Source organism: Triticum urartu, chromosome 7A (assembly GCF_056163025.1).
Source record: "Triticum urartu cultivar PI428250 chromosome 7A, HENAU_Tu73, whole genome shotgun sequence".
In the NCBI taxonomy this organism is placed as follows: domain Eukaryota; kingdom Viridiplantae; phylum Streptophyta; class Magnoliopsida; order Poales; family Poaceae; genus Triticum; species Triticum urartu.
In genome coordinates, this window is record NC_141879.1 from 9,006,595 (window position 1) to 9,025,461 (window position 18,867).

Sequence of the window (18,867 nt, forward strand, 5' to 3'; positions counted from 1 at the left end):
AATTACGTGGGTCGGTTCGGGCCCTGAGGATGTTTTGAAGTTTGTCCAAAAGGATTGTAAGGACCTGGTAATTGAGTAATACAAGTATTATTCCTGCAAAAAAAAATCCCACATCGATAGTGATGGACTTCGATTTTTCTTGCTAGAGTAGTGTTTGAGTGCAGCACATACTGAGATTTGCACATACTGAGATTTATACTCATTGGGCTTCCATTTTTTGGATGTGATGGGGTTTGATTCTTTGCAATTGGGAAGTGCTACTTCATTGCAACTCATACCTTTTTTAGTGGACAAACGCAGAGAGGCTTTTCATCAGTCTAATGGATTATTTGCTTGAAGTATCTAGGGGATGTGGATGTTATGTATTTTTTGTTTTACTAGTGCAATGAAAATGCAAGTATGGACTAACGCACATTATATCAAGCATCTATAGTTCTATAATAACGAGACCTGTACTATTCTCAAAATACATAAATGATAACTTGATCTATATAATGAATAAAGATTATCTGAGATGATAAGTTCACCATTTTGCAAAATATTCCTGGCATAACAACTTAACTATTTGAACTACATTGTTTGAACATTTGCATATCAATGAAGAGCTGATTTGAACAGTGGGAAGAAAGGGCTATTTGATATCAAACAAGGTATCCGAGCAGACCAAAACACACATTCAGAAACTTAGATAACAACATCAATTAGCTGTCATAAACATCTCATCACTTCTTCTCCACTTTCTCCACACGGGTAGCCTTCTTCATCCAAGCTCCCAATTGGTGCCGGTTCATCCTCTCAACACGGAGCTTGCCGTATACCTTGTACGCATCTATAACCTTCACAACTTCGACCAAGTGCTTCTCGCCACCGCGAGTGATGGTCGCCCTGGGCCTGGATGGCCGTAGCAAGCTCTGGAGTAGAATCACCAGCCTTGGAACAAGAAAGCAGTCAGAGCAGGGTGCAAACGTACGAACATGTAAAATACACAGAGAAAAAGGAAAGAAAAGTAGTGGATGCATCCACCTTCGGCGCACCTATGGAGTGAACAGTAAATTTGAAGAAAAAAATGTAAACAAACTAAAAAAATTCTGAAACTTTGTGGATGTGATTATGAGCCAATGTTTTAGGAGCTTGCAAAGTTTGGTCACTGAAAAATATGAAATGATCTCCATATAAACGAAATACAAATGATGCTCTGCACCTACCTTACTGTTCAAATGTTTTCAACACAAACTTTGTTTTTTGTACAAAGCTCTATGGGTGTCATTTTGCAACCAAATTTTGCAAGCGCCTAAAACATTTGGTCATAATCACATCCACAAAATTTCAGAATTTTTTTAAATGTTTTGCTAAGTTTTTTATTGTGGGTGGAATGTCCGTGGGTGCACAAAAACCACACTCGAAAAAGAAACTGCCACTATATCTTGACCTTGCAAGAACAACTTGGAAAAATAACAAGCTTGGTCTTGTATCTTGAGACTCTGGAGATTACAGTCGATTTTCTCGTATACAGAGGTGGATTCAAAGTGATTTTAGCCAGAAGACAAAAGGAATGAACTTATGATTGTTCATAGCATGGCGATGACGGCCCCCTTCGGCGTGTGAATGACTCAGCCGGCGACTGTGTTGGAAGCAGTTCCATGAAACGACGAGGATGTCCAGGATCCACACATGGCAACGGCTGCGGCGGTGGCCCAGGAGGACGGACGCTGGGAGGGCTGCGTTGAGCAGGGCGAGTGGCACGTGGTCGTGCACCGCAGTGGGGGGTTTGATTTCTTCTAGCATGGGCGGGTGAGGCGCGGCGAAGGAGACGCGGCAGGCGGGCAAGGAGGAGCCGTGTGGACAGGCACGTGTTCTTAGAGGCGTTGAGGTGTTTCTATAAGGGTAGTAGATACATCTAGCAAGATCTGGTAACTGGCGATAGCAAGTTGTTTCTTTTCTCTTTTTTACTGCACAATCTCTCCTTTTTGAGATTGCAACTTTTTTTCCCATTTCTTTTTATTTCACAATCTTTTCAGTTTGGTGACACGTTGTGATTCTATTTTCTAGTGGCTTAGTTGTGACATGTTATAACTTGTGTTTAAGTTGCAACTTAGCAATATTAAGCAGTTCATGCCTTGGTGGAATAGATATGAAAGAATCCTTAAAGTGGTTATAACAATTTTTTGAGTAAAATGGAATTGTGAATATGCATCCGTGCCTCTAACAAGAATCCTCTGGTACACATACTATTTTGTAGCAAGCGTGGTGGCTTGTCATTTTAATTATCGCAGAAGCCTTCATTTTTTAGCCCTTTTCCCTCAAGTTTGGTTGTTCTTGCTGCTTATGCCCAGCTTATAGCATGGTTTAGCTTGTGCTGACTTGAGTGCTTAACTAAAATAAATCTAATAGTGTGAAACTGGTTGTTCATTCCCCCGCATCTATAAGCTCATGTTGATATCTTTAGAATGCATAAAATCCATGTCCTGCGACTGATGAATTTACAAGAATTGTCTTATTTTGCCTGTGTATGTTCTCAAGTACGTTCGACTTATATTGATTGTACTCCTTTGGTGATCAGCATGTGGGACGAGGATCCCCTGACTTTGGCTAACCTGCCATTGAGACACTGACACATGGGTCCCACCAAGCGTGGGGCCCACTTGTCAGCGACCCAAAGGCAGGGTAAGGCAGGGTTAGCCAGAGGATCTGTGTCCCAGCATGCGATGCAACTATGTATCCTATCACTCTTTTGAGCGGTACAGAAGAATTGATTGCATCATTCTATTCAAATTCGACACTAGGACAGGGGCACAGGGCCATTTAGGTTGAGAAATTTAGTTGTTTGATGCCCGGCTGCTTGTAGCTCGGCCTCCATCTCCAGCTTGTCCTCCTCCGTCCATTCTTGTTCCCGCCCGAAGCATCACAACTGCAGTGATCAGGGGTGATAACACGAATGGTTCTATGGTTCTGGCCTGTCCCCCTCCGTCGACCATTTTTGTTTCTTGAAGGCAGTAGCTGATTCTAGCTTTCCTGAAGAAACTAATCAGAACCCAGGTGTTGTTGACGGAAATGGCTAGAAATCAGTCAGCTAAAATTTTCATTTGTGGTCAGTCGATTTCTGAGCCGGTGGATGTGAAATCAAAGGCCTACAGTGCTTCTTCAACCTTCACCCCCTTGAGCCGCCAGCCACCACTGGCCGAACCGCCGGCCTCCACCGCCCGCGGCCGGCAGCGCTCCCGTGCCGCCTTGCCGCCCCGGCCTCCCCGAAACCACTCCCCACCGCTGGTCCTCCGCCAAGATGAAAAACAGCATAGGGCAGGTCCATCTTTACAATACATTTGCTATATATGTTCAGCTTCCTGATAAGTCCACAATTACTATCAAAACTCTTTACCCTCGCAAAAAAAAAGGCTATGCAGAATGTATAGAGGGCAACAAAAAATAAGCCCAGGCTATCAATAGTATAGAGAGTGTGCAGTGTGAAGTGTAAATTAAATAGCGCTGTTATCTCAAGGCTTTGGCGTCATCATTCTCATACAAAATTAAAACAGTGCAAGTAAAAGCGAAATTCAAGTAACAGTTCAGCTGCCATCACACTTGCATTTTCTGAAAGCATCACACTTTCCATGAGCAAATACAGGTCCCACGGCAAAATAAATAAATATGCAAAACAATTGTGCCTATACACATCGGTTAACTTTACATGCATTGAACTACAACAAGAGAGAGAAACAAGGAGAGTAGAGGAGTAATGTGGAGGGTAGAAAAAGTAAGGAGTTCCTGTATGTTGTGACAATCTCATGAGAGCGTCCTAAAACTCTCCACGGGATCCGACTCCTCGAGCATCACCGCCGCCTGGAAGCAGTCGGCGGCGTCGGAAATCCTCCCGTCGAGCTTGTGCACCTTCCCCAGGTTGAGCCACGCCATCCGGTTCGTCGGCTCGACCCTCAGGGCGTCCGAGAGGAAGGCCCTCGCCGCCGGGAGGTACTTGCCCCCCTGCTTGGAGAGCAGAGCCCCGATGGCCACCTTGGACGACACGTGATCCAGCTCCGTCGCCGAGGCGTTCACGTAGGCCGCCATCGCCTCCTTGCTCTCCTTGCGCACCTCGTGCATGTAACCTGCATTGCATTGCATCGACTCGTACATCGATCGGGGTGAAATTTTGTAAGGGTTTGGTGACCTGAGCTTTCGGCTCACCTTCGGCTTCGAGTGTCGCGGCGGAGTACGATTTCAGGGCTGTGGCTTTCTGCAAACATACCTCGGCGTCCCTGGTGTGTGAGAGGCTGGAGTACAGATTTGCAAGACCTTGCCAGATTTCGAACTCGGTTACTCCACCAGCCTCTCCCTGAAGCATCGGTATGTGAACTAATGGAGAAAGTGCCAAGAGAAAAATAGTATACGGATGGTACTTTTTTTTGCTGCATTTGATTAAGAAAACAAACCTCCACCTTTTTAGGCGAATTCTTCTGGGCCTGAACAAGAGCAAGGAGGACCCGGTATGCCTCCACCGCCTCCATGGGCGACGATTGAGCGACCTTCAGCTTAGCCTTTATCCTGAGCAGTGACCCTTGGTCCCACTTTGCGGTCTCGTCTAACGCGGCATTGGTCGCGACTTCTGCTTCGGAGTATCTTTGCTGTGCGGAGAGGACTAGGGCTAGAAACCTCCAACCTTTCGAGACCGCTCCACCGGTCGCGTCGACAAACTCTTTGGCACATCTCAGCGCGGCATTCATGTTCCGCTGCTCAGCGTATTGAACTCCCATGTCGAATATTAGGTTTGGGTTGTAGCGGTCAAGAGACATCGACTCCGTAAGGGACTTCATAGTTTCTGCGTGCAACATAGCTCTTTGGTGATCGGATGAAACAATCTTGGCCTTCTTACTCAGGCAACTCCCCAAGAAATGGAGGCCGGTGCTCTTCAGATGAACATCTAATGATTCCGTGTTTGCAATCGCTCTTCTTGCGTACTCGACACCCTCGGAGGCAAGACGGCAGTCCTCGCTACATATCTTGGCGGCTAACAGCAATGCCATTGTATCTTTTGGGTTCTCATGCTTATTCAAGGACTTCCTCAGGAAATTTAGAGCGACTTCTTTCTGAGCAACACCATAGTAGCAAAATGCTAGTGTGTTCCATCTCTCCGTCCGAGGATATATCCCAGGTAGAACCTCCTCCAGATGATCTGCAATAAGAGAAGGCCGGCTGCAAATCGACAATGCGTAGGTCAAGTGTTCCATCACCGAGGGATCCCAGTGGGTCTTTCCCTGATAAAACTTCTTCAATACTGTTGTGAGGAGTAGAATGGCTTCCTCAATATTTGTCTTGGGAACAAAAGTGCCTTCAGCTGGTGAACCAGAGCTGGGCGGACTCCACTCCACACAACCATACAACAAGAAAGCAGCAAATCTCTTTTGAATCCTTGCAATGCATTCCTCGTCGAGGTTCCACGGGCTGAGAAGAGCGCGTCTGTACGAAGCAAATGTTTCCTGAAGAGAGCCAGCTTTTTTCCAGGCCTCTGGGAGAAGTTCCACAGATTTATTGATAGTTTCTTGTAGCTTCTGTTCGATGTCAGGAGTGCCATTCTTGAACATACTTTCAACAGAATCGATGACGCTTTTGCATTGTTTAGCGGCCTCTGCATGTTCAACAGGTATTTCAGTAATTTGTTACAAGTCAAAGAATAAGCTAAAAAAAAGAACAACTTCCAAATGATAATTTATTTTTGTAAAACACAATTAAAGCAATTTGTTTTAAACTTAAACAACGGTATAAAGCAATTTTGTTACCTATTGATTTTCCTAGCTTCTGAAGGGACAATGCTTTCAAGTAAATGGCTTCGAGAACAAGAGTAGCTTCTGTTGTTTTCTTCGAGGATGATGGCTGGAAGCGCTCAATGGCAGCTTGAAGGTCTATTCCATCAAACACACAAAGTGCATCTTCTACATTGCCTTTCTGAAATTCCAGCCTTCCTAAGAGAGCTCTCGCTTCCTGTTACCGATAGATGTATAAACGAACTTGGTGTAATAAACCCGCAAAAAAATAACTTGGTGTAATAAACCCGAGAAAGCATGACGGTTGGAATTCTCCATGTATTAAGCTAAGTTTGAACTTCATTTTTGGAAATTAATAATTGCAATGGAGATCAATAGCATGGTTCATGGGAATAGAAATATGATCAGTTCTTCATAATCTGGACAAAGAAAATGTCCCTTTCTCCGTATGATTACACATCATTCAGTAAAATCTTGCTACCTATACTGGCATTAAGATTATTCACAATTCACTCACCCAATAAAAAGCATTTTGATTGACACCATCGTGTTATAATTCACTCACCCAAATATATAAAGAACAAAAAAAGGTGCATGTCTTATAAACTTGCCGAATAATTCGCAATTGGATAAACCAATCAATGAAATAGAACCAGAACTGAAATGGAATCACAATTCGGCATTTGACATCCCCAAGAAAGGAACACATTTCCCACACAAAGCCTCTCAAACAATATTTTTTGAAAAAAAAACCCACGACCAACATTGGCATCTTTACATTTTCGGTTCATGTGAGAACAATCAAAGTCATCGCTTAATTGAATTGACACCATCATCGCCGGCAATACGAAATTTGACATAACATTGGCGGCACTGACCAAACACTTCAAACATGGCAATTTCTTGCAAACCAAGTTCACATCATAGCAGCATTATATAGGACAAGCACCGTACTACGTATCAAACAAACATTCATAAAAGAGTTTCAGATATTTCGGACCTCGTAGTTGAGGGAGACCGCCTCGCCGGAGCTGGCCGGCTTTGCCTCTGCCGCTGCCGCCGGCTCCTCCTTAGCAAGGGGAGACGAATGGGCGGCCGCGCTCATCGCCGCGGCCGCCGCCTCAGGAGGGGCGACCTCGCCGCCGTCCTCCGGCTCCGCCATGCCGCTGCAGCAGAGGGATCGCACCGACGGGCACCCGATCTCGTCGAGCTGGGAGGTGCTCGGTTTCGTCGTCGATGGAGAGAAGCGGAGGCGGCAACTTCTTCCACGGTTCGCATGCGTACCCTTTTCCGCTAATTTTTCTGTCTTCTATTTTTAGTCTTTTGCGACTACTCTCTCTACTGCTTGTTGCCACGTGTAAAGTTCATCAGGAATACCGATAGAAATTTAAGGGAGTCCTTACAATTTTTTCCAGAAAATTCGAGCTAATGATAGATTTTTTTTCTAAGACAAAAGCTAAAAATAGATTGTCTAGCTCCACCAATACAAATGCATGCATGGATGATCTTGAACGGCCACATATGTTGACCAAGATGTGATCGTAACCTATGCTTTGTCCTTGGCTGCAAAGAGAAACAACAGGGTGTATTTTTTCCTCTCAAAAGAATTTTTGCTCAAGAGCAAAGCAAAAGATGCTTTATTTTTCTTTTCTTCTGGTGAACATTGATAATAGATTTGAATCATTTTTCGCAAAATTGAAACAACAAGGTGCTTTGTTTTTTCTGGTGAACATTGATAATAAATCAGAATCATTTGGCTTGCCCACAAAGAACACCGCTTCACCATCGAATGACCACTACCGTTGTTCCCCTACTGTAGCCGGCTTGAACATACGATTACAGTCAGGAAGTCTTCATGCATGTGCCCGTAAGGACTAGTGCCCTAGAGTCGTAGTCGTCACCGTTGAACCCTTCAATAGATCTGAAGCACCTGACAACAAATCTCGTCACACGACGAGAAACACTAAACTCACTGTATCAAGGAGACGACAGAAATCTACGTCGGAGGTCCTTCAATTACGTTCAGATGGACGAACTTGAGGAGAATCGGAGACCGAAACACAAACTCAAGAAAAAGCGCCGCCATCCATCTGAGCGCCACACCTAAGAAGACTAAAAAAACCTAACCTAAACTATTAACGAGACCGAAAGCACCGGGATCCCTAACCCCGCCACCAGTCGTCGGAGCGGCAGGTAGAGGGGAGGCGAATCCACGGTCTCATTGATGAAGCCTGGAGGGGAGATTTACCATAGCCGCCAAGGGATAGGGGAGTTCATATCACGGAAACCACACAATATTAATATGTCTTGGTGGTAAAAGAAATTGTTGCATCCTACATCTTTGGAAATTGAAATGGAGAGGGTCTAACTATTGTAACTTTCATGAAATATGAAAGTTAATGATGCATGTCTTGATTTTCAGCGCAAAATAAAATGTAACATGTGGTGCTTGAGTATAGCACATAACCGAGTCCTAGAGTTTCAACCTGCCAACTACGAAACAAATTGGACTAAAAACTCACATAACCTTTTATGTTACAAAAAAATGCATTTATGTGCCTTAAGAAAAAAACATAAAGTTGATATTCTGATGAGATTTTGAATGTTTGATTTGATTTTATTGGATTGCAGAGGGTGTTGGCATCCAGCAGAAGAACCCTGGCTCTTTTCCAGATTTCCGCTCTGGTCGACTTCCTCATCCAAAAAAGTGGAAACTGCAAAGTTTTCATGGCAGCGGAAGTATTTAAAAAATAAAATCAAAGAGGGCTCAAGAAAGTGCAAAATGCAAATTCTTTTGGGCAGCAGAAGGATTTTAAAAATAAAATCAAAGGAAAAAATGGAGATCCCTTAGCGGGCCTGGCCTGGCACCGGCCCGGTCCGGCGGGAAGCCGAGCCACCAATACTCTCACTCGCGCACCCGTTGGTGGCAGCCGCCGGCCCCCGTCGCCTCCTTCCCCTGAACCCTACTCCACCATGGCCGCCGCCCGCGCCGCCCTCCTCCGCCGCCACGGCCTCGGCGCCGCCGCCACCAACCCCGTCCTCTTCTCCGGCCACGGCCTCCGCTACCGCAAGCTCGAGGTCATCCTCACCACGGTAAGCCACCCCCCCTCCCCCCGCGACGCTCCGCTCGGTCCTCCACCTCTGCAGGATGCATCCCGCGATCTCGCTAGCCGCTTGCGTTTCCGGTCAGTTCGAGCGGGGTGCTTTCGATCCGGTGAGGCCGGTGCCGCCTCAGCGACAGTTTGACCGATAAATCTCCAGCATTTCTGAAACTTTTTAAGCTAGCAGTAGTATTTTTGACCGATAAAGCTTCAGTTTTGGCCTTTCATTTCAACAATGTCCCTAGAGATTTTAGATTGTGCGGGGAAGTGGAACTAACCTTTGACATCACCCATCGCTTGTTCACCTCAGACGATCGACAAGCTGGGGAAGGCGGGGGAGACGGTGAAGGTGGCGCCGGGGCACTTCCGCAACTACCTCATGCCCAAGATGCTCGCCGTCCCCAACATCGACAAGTTCGCCATACTCATGCGCGAGCAGAGCAAGGTTAGCTTCCCCCTTCTTTTCCCCGATAGAAATAAACATGCCGCGATGGCCGTGCAGTTTGGAATGCTCCGTCGCGGCTCACAAGCATTTGCTTACTAACTACTAGCTTACTCTGCTGGCTTTTGAGGCTCTGCTTTCCAGAGTTCGTTTATCAGTTCTTCATCTGCGTATTGAATGAATTTTACGAGCTCTCCAATACTTGTTGCATCTTAGTAGCTCTTTGGTAGAATAGGCTTATATACAACTCTATGCTACTTGTGTTCAGTGAGCAAGTTGGTGCTGAAGTTATTTTGGTTCATTCTAGTTCATCTCCACTGAAGTATTTGCTTCTTGTAAAGTTCTGTTACCGTAAGAATATTTACATTGTAAACTATTACTGCTTTGCTGGCTTACAAGTCTCTCATTTGTTTGATCAGCTTTACAAACGCGAAGTGGAGGTGGTTGTCAAAGAAGTCTCAAAGGAGGAGGATGATGCTCGGGTATGTCGTGCACCGAGTGGTTCTTCCTTTTTCGTGAACTGCAGTGTAGATGAGAGTTCTTAGTACACAACTAACTGACCTATCCTGTTCCTTTTCTGAAACCCTGTTTGCCATTCAACAGAACTTTTGCCTACAGCTGTCTTTGGTTGATTTGTGCACAATTTCTGTCTAACTGACCTCTCCTATTCATCCTCTGAAACTCAGTTTGCTATTTAACACCATATCAGTCCAGAGCCGTCTTTGGTGGATTTGTTTTGGTTAACGCACTTCGAGTCCACTCTAAACATCTGGTGCTGAAAATAGTGAATATGTTGCCTTGGAAAAGTCTTCTTGTACCTCTTGGCTTCTGCTCCCTCTGTTCCTAAATGTTTGTGTTTCTAGAGATTTCAAATGGACTACCACATATGGATGTATATAGACATATTTTAGAGTGTAGATTCACTCATTTTGCTCTGTATGTAGGCACTTGTTGAAATTTCTAGAAAGACAAATATTTAGGGACGGAGGAAGTAGATATTATGTTTAGAATGTAGGGCCTCTTAAGTTCATTTTTGTCACTGTGGCCAGCTACTCAACACTGTTCCAATACTGTTTTTCAGATACACAAGTATAGTAGCTGTCCTCTCAACTGTATCGTCCAGCTCATCCATTTCATACTGTACATAGAAAAGATCCTTTTGATGCTTACTTAAAACAACATTTTTTGTAACTGAATCCTGACATTGAAGTTCTTGTTTTCTCAGTTCGGTTAAATACAGATCTTTTATGTGTTTTCCCAGTCACCGGCCTCTTAAGTTCATTTCGTTTTAAAATGTTACTCATTTACTTCTCAACTCAACCATTTGAACAGCAAGCGGAAGAGAAACTGAAGCAGTGTCAAGCAGCAGCAAAACGGCTCGATAATGCTCTCTTGGTTAGTATGGTTCCACCAAATTTTGGAGTCCTGGTGCAGCATACTTTTGTTGATGTTCCAGATGGACAATCTTGTCCACTATTAGAAGTGCTGATCAAAATATTTATGTTTCATAGGTGTTCAGACGGTTCATCTCCGAAGGGATCGAGTTGCGCTCTCCTGTAACGAAGGATGAAATTGTTTCTGAGGTTCTGCTCCAGCGCTGTCATCCGCTATTTATTCAAAAACATTAATCTGTAGGTAGTAACATCAAACTTTACCAACAGGTGGCGAGGCAACTCAACGTCAACATTTACCCAGACAATTTACACCTGGTGTCACCATTGTCATCCCTCGGAGAATTTGAGGTGCCACTTCGCTTACCGAGGGATATACCACGCCCAGAAGGCAAGCTACAATGGACTCTCAAGGTCAAGATCAGGAGACCCTAAGCACTTTCGGTGGGCGATCTTTGCTCTCCTTCCAAGGTGCTGAATGGTACCAAAAGGCCATTTCAGCCTTCGGATGAAGAGACACGCTGAAATAGACCTTCAAACTCAACCTTTTCCCTTTACAATTTGCTTGGGCCATCGTCTCGGGCGGGGCGATATGATCGGGCCTTTTGTTCCTACAAAAAAACGTTGAGAAATAGTGAATAATTTGCCTGGAGTAGGGGGCCTAGTATTGTTGTTGCTGTTTGACTTTATCATATTCTTGACTTGTTAGTGTGCCCAATCCTGGTGTGAAAGGGGGGAGATGGATATAAAGAAAGAAAGGTTGTGTGTGCAAGGCATCCTTGAAAAGGAGAGGCAGGGAGTGAAAGCTTCCTCAGAAATGCTCATTTGGCGTCGTCATCATCATATGAAAAAATGGCCGTCTCCATCGACGTTTTAGTCGGCTTATATTGCTCTACGTGTCGTGTGACGGCCTTTTGCTTTGATGTGGAAATGCTCTTTAATTCGCGCACGCATATTTTGTGCTTCCTTATCTCCCCCATTTGACTGAATGGTTATCAGTTGATCCATGGACCCCGGGCAATCATTGTCTTGGTCCTATTTTAAGATCTGAGCTGAATTACATTGACACTGACTTGACAGTGGAGACCCATTGATCTCTGCGATCTCTGCTTAATCTTGTTTCCCATTTTTTGCCAGGCATTACTTTGAAAAAATTATTGCGGTAATTACGCGTCGACAAGGGCTATCTTTGCATCCAAAGTGCTAATACAAAATGTTGAAAGAGAAGGGCACTGGTGCAAAAAATAAGAGTGAAAATCAGCACTTTGGCAGTCTGATGAACTTTCATGTGGAGCTGGGGTGCCCAGATCCTCACTTTGCTTGAGCACTGCAAAATACCTTTCCTATGCAGCAAGAGAAAGCTGTAAAGCAGGTGATCTCACCTGCAAGGCATCAGGGTTGAGAAGCAACAGAGATGCCTTCTTTTGGGGAGGAAACAGCAGCCCAATTAGCAGTAGTGCTCCATTGTTAAGGTGCTGCTCAAGCTTCTTATATGGATGAGATGGTGTGATTTGTGGTCCTAGGAGATTTTAGTTTGGGGGTCATAATCTCCAACCTCTTCACAAAATAATATCAGGTTACATCTATCTATCAGCAAAAGTCAAACAAAAAGGATGGTCCATGATGTGATCTCCTCTTTTCTTTCCCCCTCCAACTCCTGTCTGATTGATCCACTCTATGGATCAGTTGAGTTTGGAAGAATGATTGATTTTTTTTTCAGACATGTCACATTCCAAAAAAACTAAAATAAATGGAAAACATAAGCTTGAGGTCACCATTGCAAATAACAAACATGTGCAATTCAGCTGCATCATGTGATTAAGCTAACCTAATGCTGGTATGTGGAGCCAAACAAGGAGAGAAATAAGAAAGTTCACCTAATGTATAGCCAGAGATATACAAATCAACATGGCTGATAGGGTGTGGAGGGGGCCAAGTGAAATATAAGAAACTGAGGTGTACATGTGATGAGGGGCAAGCCCCATGTGACACCCATATGATTCATGCCCTAAGCACAATATACTACTACTGCTGCTGCTGCATCATATCATAGGAAATAATTGCCGCTGGTGCATTGGAGTGGACAAGAGATGACAGGCTGCTGAGGAGCTGCTTGGCTATGATAGAGCCAAATTCAAGCTAGGTTAAAAAAATATCTCTCATGCCTTCCATCCAAGGCAGAACAAGAATGACATCTCAGGCCTCAGCTGTGTAGCCATATGTGGTAGACCATTAGTGGTGGTACTATGGTGAATGGAAGCTGAAAGTGAGAGATGAGGACAGCCAGCAAGACAAATCAAAGTGTCACAAGAAAGGCTTCAGCTTGCAATGATCTTCAGGAAGGCTCCAAGGAAAACCTCAACTTCATATAGAAACTGCTCAAAGGTGAACTTGCGCTTCATTTGCGCAGCCGAATGCAAGAGGACGGGGCGTATTATCATGATACCGAAAGGTAATAGCGACGACTCCTGAAAGGATTTCATACAGAGGCTGCTGGCTGGGACAGGCGAAATCAGCTTCGGACTTCCGCTGAAATCTAGGCTTTGCTTGAGAAATTAAATTTGTAATATTGGCTCATAATCCATTGGTAGCAACTGCAAATCGACGTACCAACCGCAACTCTGAAAGCAAAACATATAGATGAATTGAGTGACAGCAACATTTCATATGCCATTTGAAAAAACAAACATGTTACTAACTATAAGCATGTACCTGTTTCCAGAATGTTCCTTAATTGGTTAACGAAACAGAGCAAAGCAAGATTAGGGCAATGCACATCATCATCGAAGGCCGATGACGACGCCCCAACCGAAACTTTCCCTTGTTTAACAGTAGGTATGATGACGAGGAGGAGGATACAGCATACATGTTACCCTAAATTTCAGTATTTGGCGCGCTACAGTTGCATTTTCCATGCCATCCCAACAACCCCACACTATTCAAATTGTGGCAATGTGTAGTAAATTGCAATTTCCAAGCTGAGGAAAAGCATACTTACATGATAATTCATGGGAGGAAAGAAAACAAGTGTGCAGTATGCAAATCCTGATGTGTGAAAGGTACTGGTACAATGGACCTGACTTGTAAATAAAGGCACATCACATTCATATCTACAGTTCATCTTTGATGTCCTACTCCAAAGAAAATACAGAGGGGACAAAGAAAAATCTTATAGAATTAGAGTTGTCACATCAATCAGCATAAAACCTTAGTTGCAGGCTGATTGATGCATACACATACATACATACTATACTCTGGTTTAATTAGGGATCTGTTGAACACTTCAATCAATCAGCATAAATCAGTTGCATACATATATATGCTCTGCTACTACAAATTATAACAGGATTTAACTGAACTATTGTTTTACTACAATTTTGCTTGGAAAATCCTTGTTGATTTCCAGTGGCAAAAGCTTAATAATTACAAAGAGGAGAGAAACAAAAAGGACTTGAACTTCAATCAGTCTGAAAATATGACTGGCATAATACACAATGATCACACTGGAGGATTACAATATCAACAATTAAAACGCGGGTTGGGGGGTTAACAGTTTTTCGGCATTTCGAATTCCCATTCTTCATGCCTCAAATTGCTAGTAGTAAGTAATATATCACACACCAAGATTGGCTACTACAGTAGTAATACTTGAGAAAGATTCAAGTTTTGGCAACAAGATGAACTACAACTGTACCGGGCTGCTCAGGCTCTGCAAGCAAGGGGATGGATCAGCACCGCCATGCCGACACCGACACCAGCTCCGACCGCTGCCACCAGAGCGCCAGCGCCGCCTGCTGCTTCTCGACGTGGAAGCCATGGTTGGCCGTGCGCCGGAGCAGGCACTCGGCCTGCGCCTCCGCGGCATTGCTGAGCTGCAGCGGCGTGAGCCCGGCCGACGCGAACGTGGACTGCCACGGGGGCAGCTTCTCGCCGCCGGTGACCAGGCGCTCCGCCCTCGGCCGCAGGATGAACTGCTCCACCTTGGCCGCCACGTCCAGCGACGCGCCGGGCGTGTCGAGCGACTCGACGAGCGCGGCGCAGGAGCGGAGCACGTTCAGCGCGTGGCTCGGGAGCGGCAGGTCCGCGCGGTCGCAGCCGTGGTCCACGCACACCACGATGGCGGGCCGGAGCTGCTTCACGACGCGGAGGGACGCCGGTGTCGGCCCGGAGGTTTCCGTGCCGACCGTGATGTGCACGGCGACGGCCTCGTCGGGCGCCGCGGACAGGCCCGGCGGCGGCGAGGGGCTGAAGGGGTCGAAGGCGACGGCGGCGAACTCGAACGGGATGCCCAGCTCGGCGGCGAAGCGCGCCAGGCTCTCCTGCGTGAGGTGGAGCTCCAGCGGGTGCCTCGACCCCGGCGACACCAATGCCGTGACCTTCAGGGCCGGCGGCGGCGTCGACGGCGCGGCCGTGCGGCGCCAGTGGTGCGCGAGCTCCTGCATGAGCGGCGGCCAGTGGCCCCCGAAGCCGACGTCCAAGTCCACGACGTGCACGCGGCGCGCGCCGGCGCCCAGCGCGTCGAGGAAGGCCTGCGTGGCCGTGAACCCCGCGAACTGGACGGTGGGCGACGCGTCCGCCAGGGCCTTGTGCGCGGCGAGCTTGAGCGCGACGTCGAGCGGCGAGAGGACGGAGCTTCCGCCTGCGGGCGTCGGAGGGAGGAGGCGCTGCAGGAGCGCGTCCCGGAGCAGCGCGGCGGCGCGGAGCAGGGGAGGGTGCCCCGGCGGGGCGGGCGGCGAGGGGAGCCGGTGATTGAGCCGCGCCAATATCTCGCGCGCGCCAGCGGGGTCCCCGGCGTCGGCGCGCCGCGCCGCCTCGAGCAGCTCGTCCACCGCCGCCTGGGGCTCGAGATCTCCATCTCCTCCCCCGACGGCGCGCGCTGTTGCGGTGGAGACGGGGAAATGGACCTGCCCCTGCTGCGGATGCTGCGGGACGGAGAGCTGCGGCGGGAGCTGCGGGAGCGAGAAGGCGTGCTCCTCCGCCTCCTCCCGGCGCTCGTCAAACGGCGGCGGGTGGAGAGGGGGCGGGGGCAGGAGGGAGGGGTCGAAGGGGGCGGGGCCCTTGAAGCCGAAGGCGTCGCCGTCGCCGTCCGCGTACCCCGCGTCCATGATCCAGCGGAGGAAGGAGCTGTCCTCCCGGGTGCCGTGCGCGGCGGCGGCCATGGCGTCGTCGCAGCCGCCGGAGGAGAGCAGCACGGCGTCCCAGTCCTCGGCGCTGATGGGCGGCGGCTCGGACGAGTGCGCGGAGGAGGAGGTGGGCGGGCTCGGGCTCCGGTTGTACAGCACCGACGTCGGCTCCGGCGACTTGCGCTTCGAGTTGGCCGCCGCGCCGCCGCCCAGGCCGCTGCAGGAGGAGGAGGACATGGTGGTGATCATAAGTGGAGACGGGAGGAGGTGTGCGTGTATGTGCGTGCGGTGGTGTGGCGTTGCGTGTGCGCGTGTATGCTTATGCGGTGCCTTTTCTTTCTTGGCCACCATTTGTTTTTGTGTCGAATGCTCTTTTATGTCCTCCTCCTTGGCACCATCACCATGGATGATGGGTGGATGGAGCTCAGCTCGGGTCGGGTCGGCTGGAGATGGGGACCTCGGGCTAGTGACTGAGTGAGAGTGAGGAGTGAAATCTGAAATGAATGGGCCGATGAATGCCCTCTTGGAAGGGGAAGGAGAGAAAAGGCTTTTCTTTCTTCTTCTTTTTTGGTTTCTTTTTCCTCCAAGAGAGTGGTGATTGTGCATGGTTGCAACACAACTTGCAACTCAGGTAGTAGCCTTTGCAGCTTGCACCGGCGAATTCACTTTTCTTTCTTCTTTGAGGGTAGCCAAGTTCTCCCCTCCTCCGATGGTCTCGTCGGCCGAAATGGGAGTGGGAGGGGAGCCCGGGTCTTCCCTGTATATAGTTGTAGTAGACAAGTAGTTGGAGGTGCCTCTATGGCGACTGGCGATATGTCGACGGGGAGAAGGGTTCCAGTGCAAGCGAGTTACGGTCGGATCTAGACGTCAATGACTATTTTGGCCTCGGTAAGCTCACAGGGCTTCCTATATCTGGAGCTTGGTTCACCTCCCCCTCATATCTCTCATAGTCGTCATGGTGGGGGAAGGGAAGGGCTGGATCGAACGCCGGACGTACTAGTCCAATTCAACAAACCCATGTTCTAAAGAGTGGCGATTCTACTATGGGGGCTTCAATAGCCTTAATATAAGCCTACCCTCCGAAAATCCTATTTCAGCTAAATATACCACATGACCACTACATTGAGGTATTTTACATGCAACAATTATAATGTATTTGTTAATTAGGCTTAGGAACTTGATGTTTTAAGCCTATCCTCCACTGCCATGCTAGATTCACAGCTAGTTCTAGAGCTACGATGCTTACTAGAGTGCACTTTCTATTTTTTTTCTTCCAAAACACAGTACATAACTAACACATACACCTCTATGAATCTGCATGCATGCATGCATGCCTGACCCCTATGAACACCTTCCATAAAATGGACCGGCGGGTATTGAGATTGACAAAGTCCGCCTCACTGCCGACCGATGGGCACATCACTAACCACTTATTGAAGAATAAAGCCGTTAAATCTTATGCCCCCTGCCTTTAGAAATGACGGGATAGCAACCTAGTTTCATGATCCGGGGTGCTGTTTGCATAATTTTTGGAGCGGTTGTAATTTTGCTTTTGTAGACGGCTCCTTTCGTAAGATGTTTTATTTGACGTGATCATGTGAGTCTAGGTCCTTCGAGGCCCTTCCCCGGTCCCAAAAAAGAAATGTTGCACCGGTCCGGCAGTGTCACGTACAAATTGTGCAGGCCATTACAGTTAGCTTTGTGTAGTACTCAGGCCTTGCTTCCCACGTACTACCTGCAAATGGTCACTTTCGTTGTGTGTTTTGCCACGGGAGGGGAACCCGCTTGTTTGCGGACACCACGCCAACGCCATGCATTTTATTTCTGGATCACGTCCGCTGCCCTCTACTGGATCCAACAAGCGTCACACCTTCGGTTTTTGCACACGTTTGTTTTGCGGTGTGTAGTATGTATTTCTATGACGTCGGGTTTTAAAGAAAAATCAAAAATCGAAAGCATTCTTGTCCCTTTCCTTTTTCTTTTGCAGCCAAAGACAAGGGGAAAATCCTACTGGTACATGGGATCACAAGCTGGTCAATATATGTGGCCGGTCACTATGAGCCCACAAGAAATGTGAATTGATAACCAATCAAAAGCTAGGAGAAATGAGAGTAGCTTTTCTTTTTTCCTTTATGTGGAAAAATGAAGGTCTTTTTTACTTGGTCCCTGTGCTTTGACGGCGTTGTTGGGTTAGAAATCTTTTGAATCAAAAGAGCCTTAAGGGTTCTCGGCGCTAGAATCCTGCTCCAAATAACACATCCAAATGTCGTTTCATCCACTTGTGCCGATAACACCTAGTAAGCTTGTCAAGAATGTATAGGGATGCCGATACATTCATCGCCGCCGCCCATCAACACCCCCATCCAAGGATATAGTGTATTTTTTAAGATGTTGGATTTGGTAGAAAACAAAACCCTTTCGTGCTGAGAAGTCTCTCACAAAAGGAATTTCTAAAGATTCTTAGACTACAATCTCGATATGGATTTGTTCAAATCAAAGATATTATTGCATCATGCTAATGATAGGTCGAGCGCCGTCCTTCAAAGGAAAAGGTAGATAACCAAGTCGGGAGAGGGAGGGGGCATTTTTTTTTTTTTTTGAAAAAGGAGGTTAAGACCCCCGGCTTCTGTATCGATCGATGCATATGACCATCTTTATTATTATTCAACATAAGTATAACAAGAACATACATCAATCCATCCGAAGCCATCACTTACACCTACAAAACTCGATAATGTGGAGTGCTCTCACTCCCCATATCTAAAAACGGTGTCATCGCCGATCCATCCACATAACGTATCGGAACCCACAACGGATGCAGCAGATCTAAAGCGTACACCACATGCACACGTTTTAGACGCCGCCATCATCATCGAACCGCTGACGCATCTTCGGGAGAGTGATTTGCATTATCCTTGCCAGTCCGTCCATCCGTCGACGCCACTGCCCTGTGCTCGTCCGTCCAAACGCGAAGCTTCTGGAAGATATATCGTGCGTAACACCTGCCGACCAGGCATGACACAGCTAGCACCTGTCGGCCAAGCATGACTTACATCT

The 18,867-nt window shown here is 47.1% G+C and overlaps 3 protein-coding genes across 3 annotated transcripts; 1 reads left to right on the top strand and 2 right to left on the bottom strand.

Annotated features, from left to right (window-relative positions):
• Positions 1-3,586: 3,586 nt before the first annotated feature.
• On the bottom strand, positions 3,587-7,086 carry LOC125528367 (protein NPG1-like). Its single transcript, XM_048692841.2, has 5 exons — positions 6,754-7,086; positions 5,769-5,970; positions 4,425-5,617; positions 4,180-4,327; positions 3,587-4,100 (listed from the first exon to the last, which is right to left on the bottom strand). Exons 1-5 carry the CDS (start codon positions 6,913-6,915, stop codon positions 3,781-3,783), a joined length of 2,025 nt encoding a protein of 674 aa, XP_048548798.2. The 5' UTR covers positions 6,916-7,086; the 3' UTR covers positions 3,587-3,780.
• A 1,534-nt stretch (positions 7,087-8,620) lies between these two features.
• On the top strand, positions 8,621-11,459 carry LOC147956829 (Ribosomal protein L9/RNase H1). The gene is made up of 6 exons (XM_087538146.1): positions 8,621-8,846; positions 9,165-9,299; positions 9,716-9,778; positions 10,629-10,691; positions 10,808-10,879; positions 10,958-11,459. Exons 1-6 carry the CDS (start codon positions 8,727-8,729, stop codon positions 11,120-11,122), a joined length of 618 nt encoding a protein of 205 aa, XP_087394272.1. The 5' UTR covers positions 8,621-8,726; the 3' UTR covers positions 11,123-11,459.
• Positions 11,460-12,610: 1,151 nt separating this feature from the next.
• LOC147956830 (scarecrow-like protein 6) lies at positions 12,611-16,266 on the bottom strand. The gene is made up of 2 exons (XM_087538145.1): positions 14,382-16,266; positions 12,611-13,308 (listed from the first exon to the last, which is right to left on the bottom strand). Exon 1 carries the CDS (start codon positions 16,159-16,161, stop codon positions 14,416-14,418), a length of 1,746 nt encoding a protein of 581 aa, XP_087394271.1. The 5' UTR covers positions 16,162-16,266; the 3' UTR covers positions 12,611-13,308; positions 14,382-14,415.
• Positions 16,267-18,867: the final 2,601 nt, after the last annotated feature.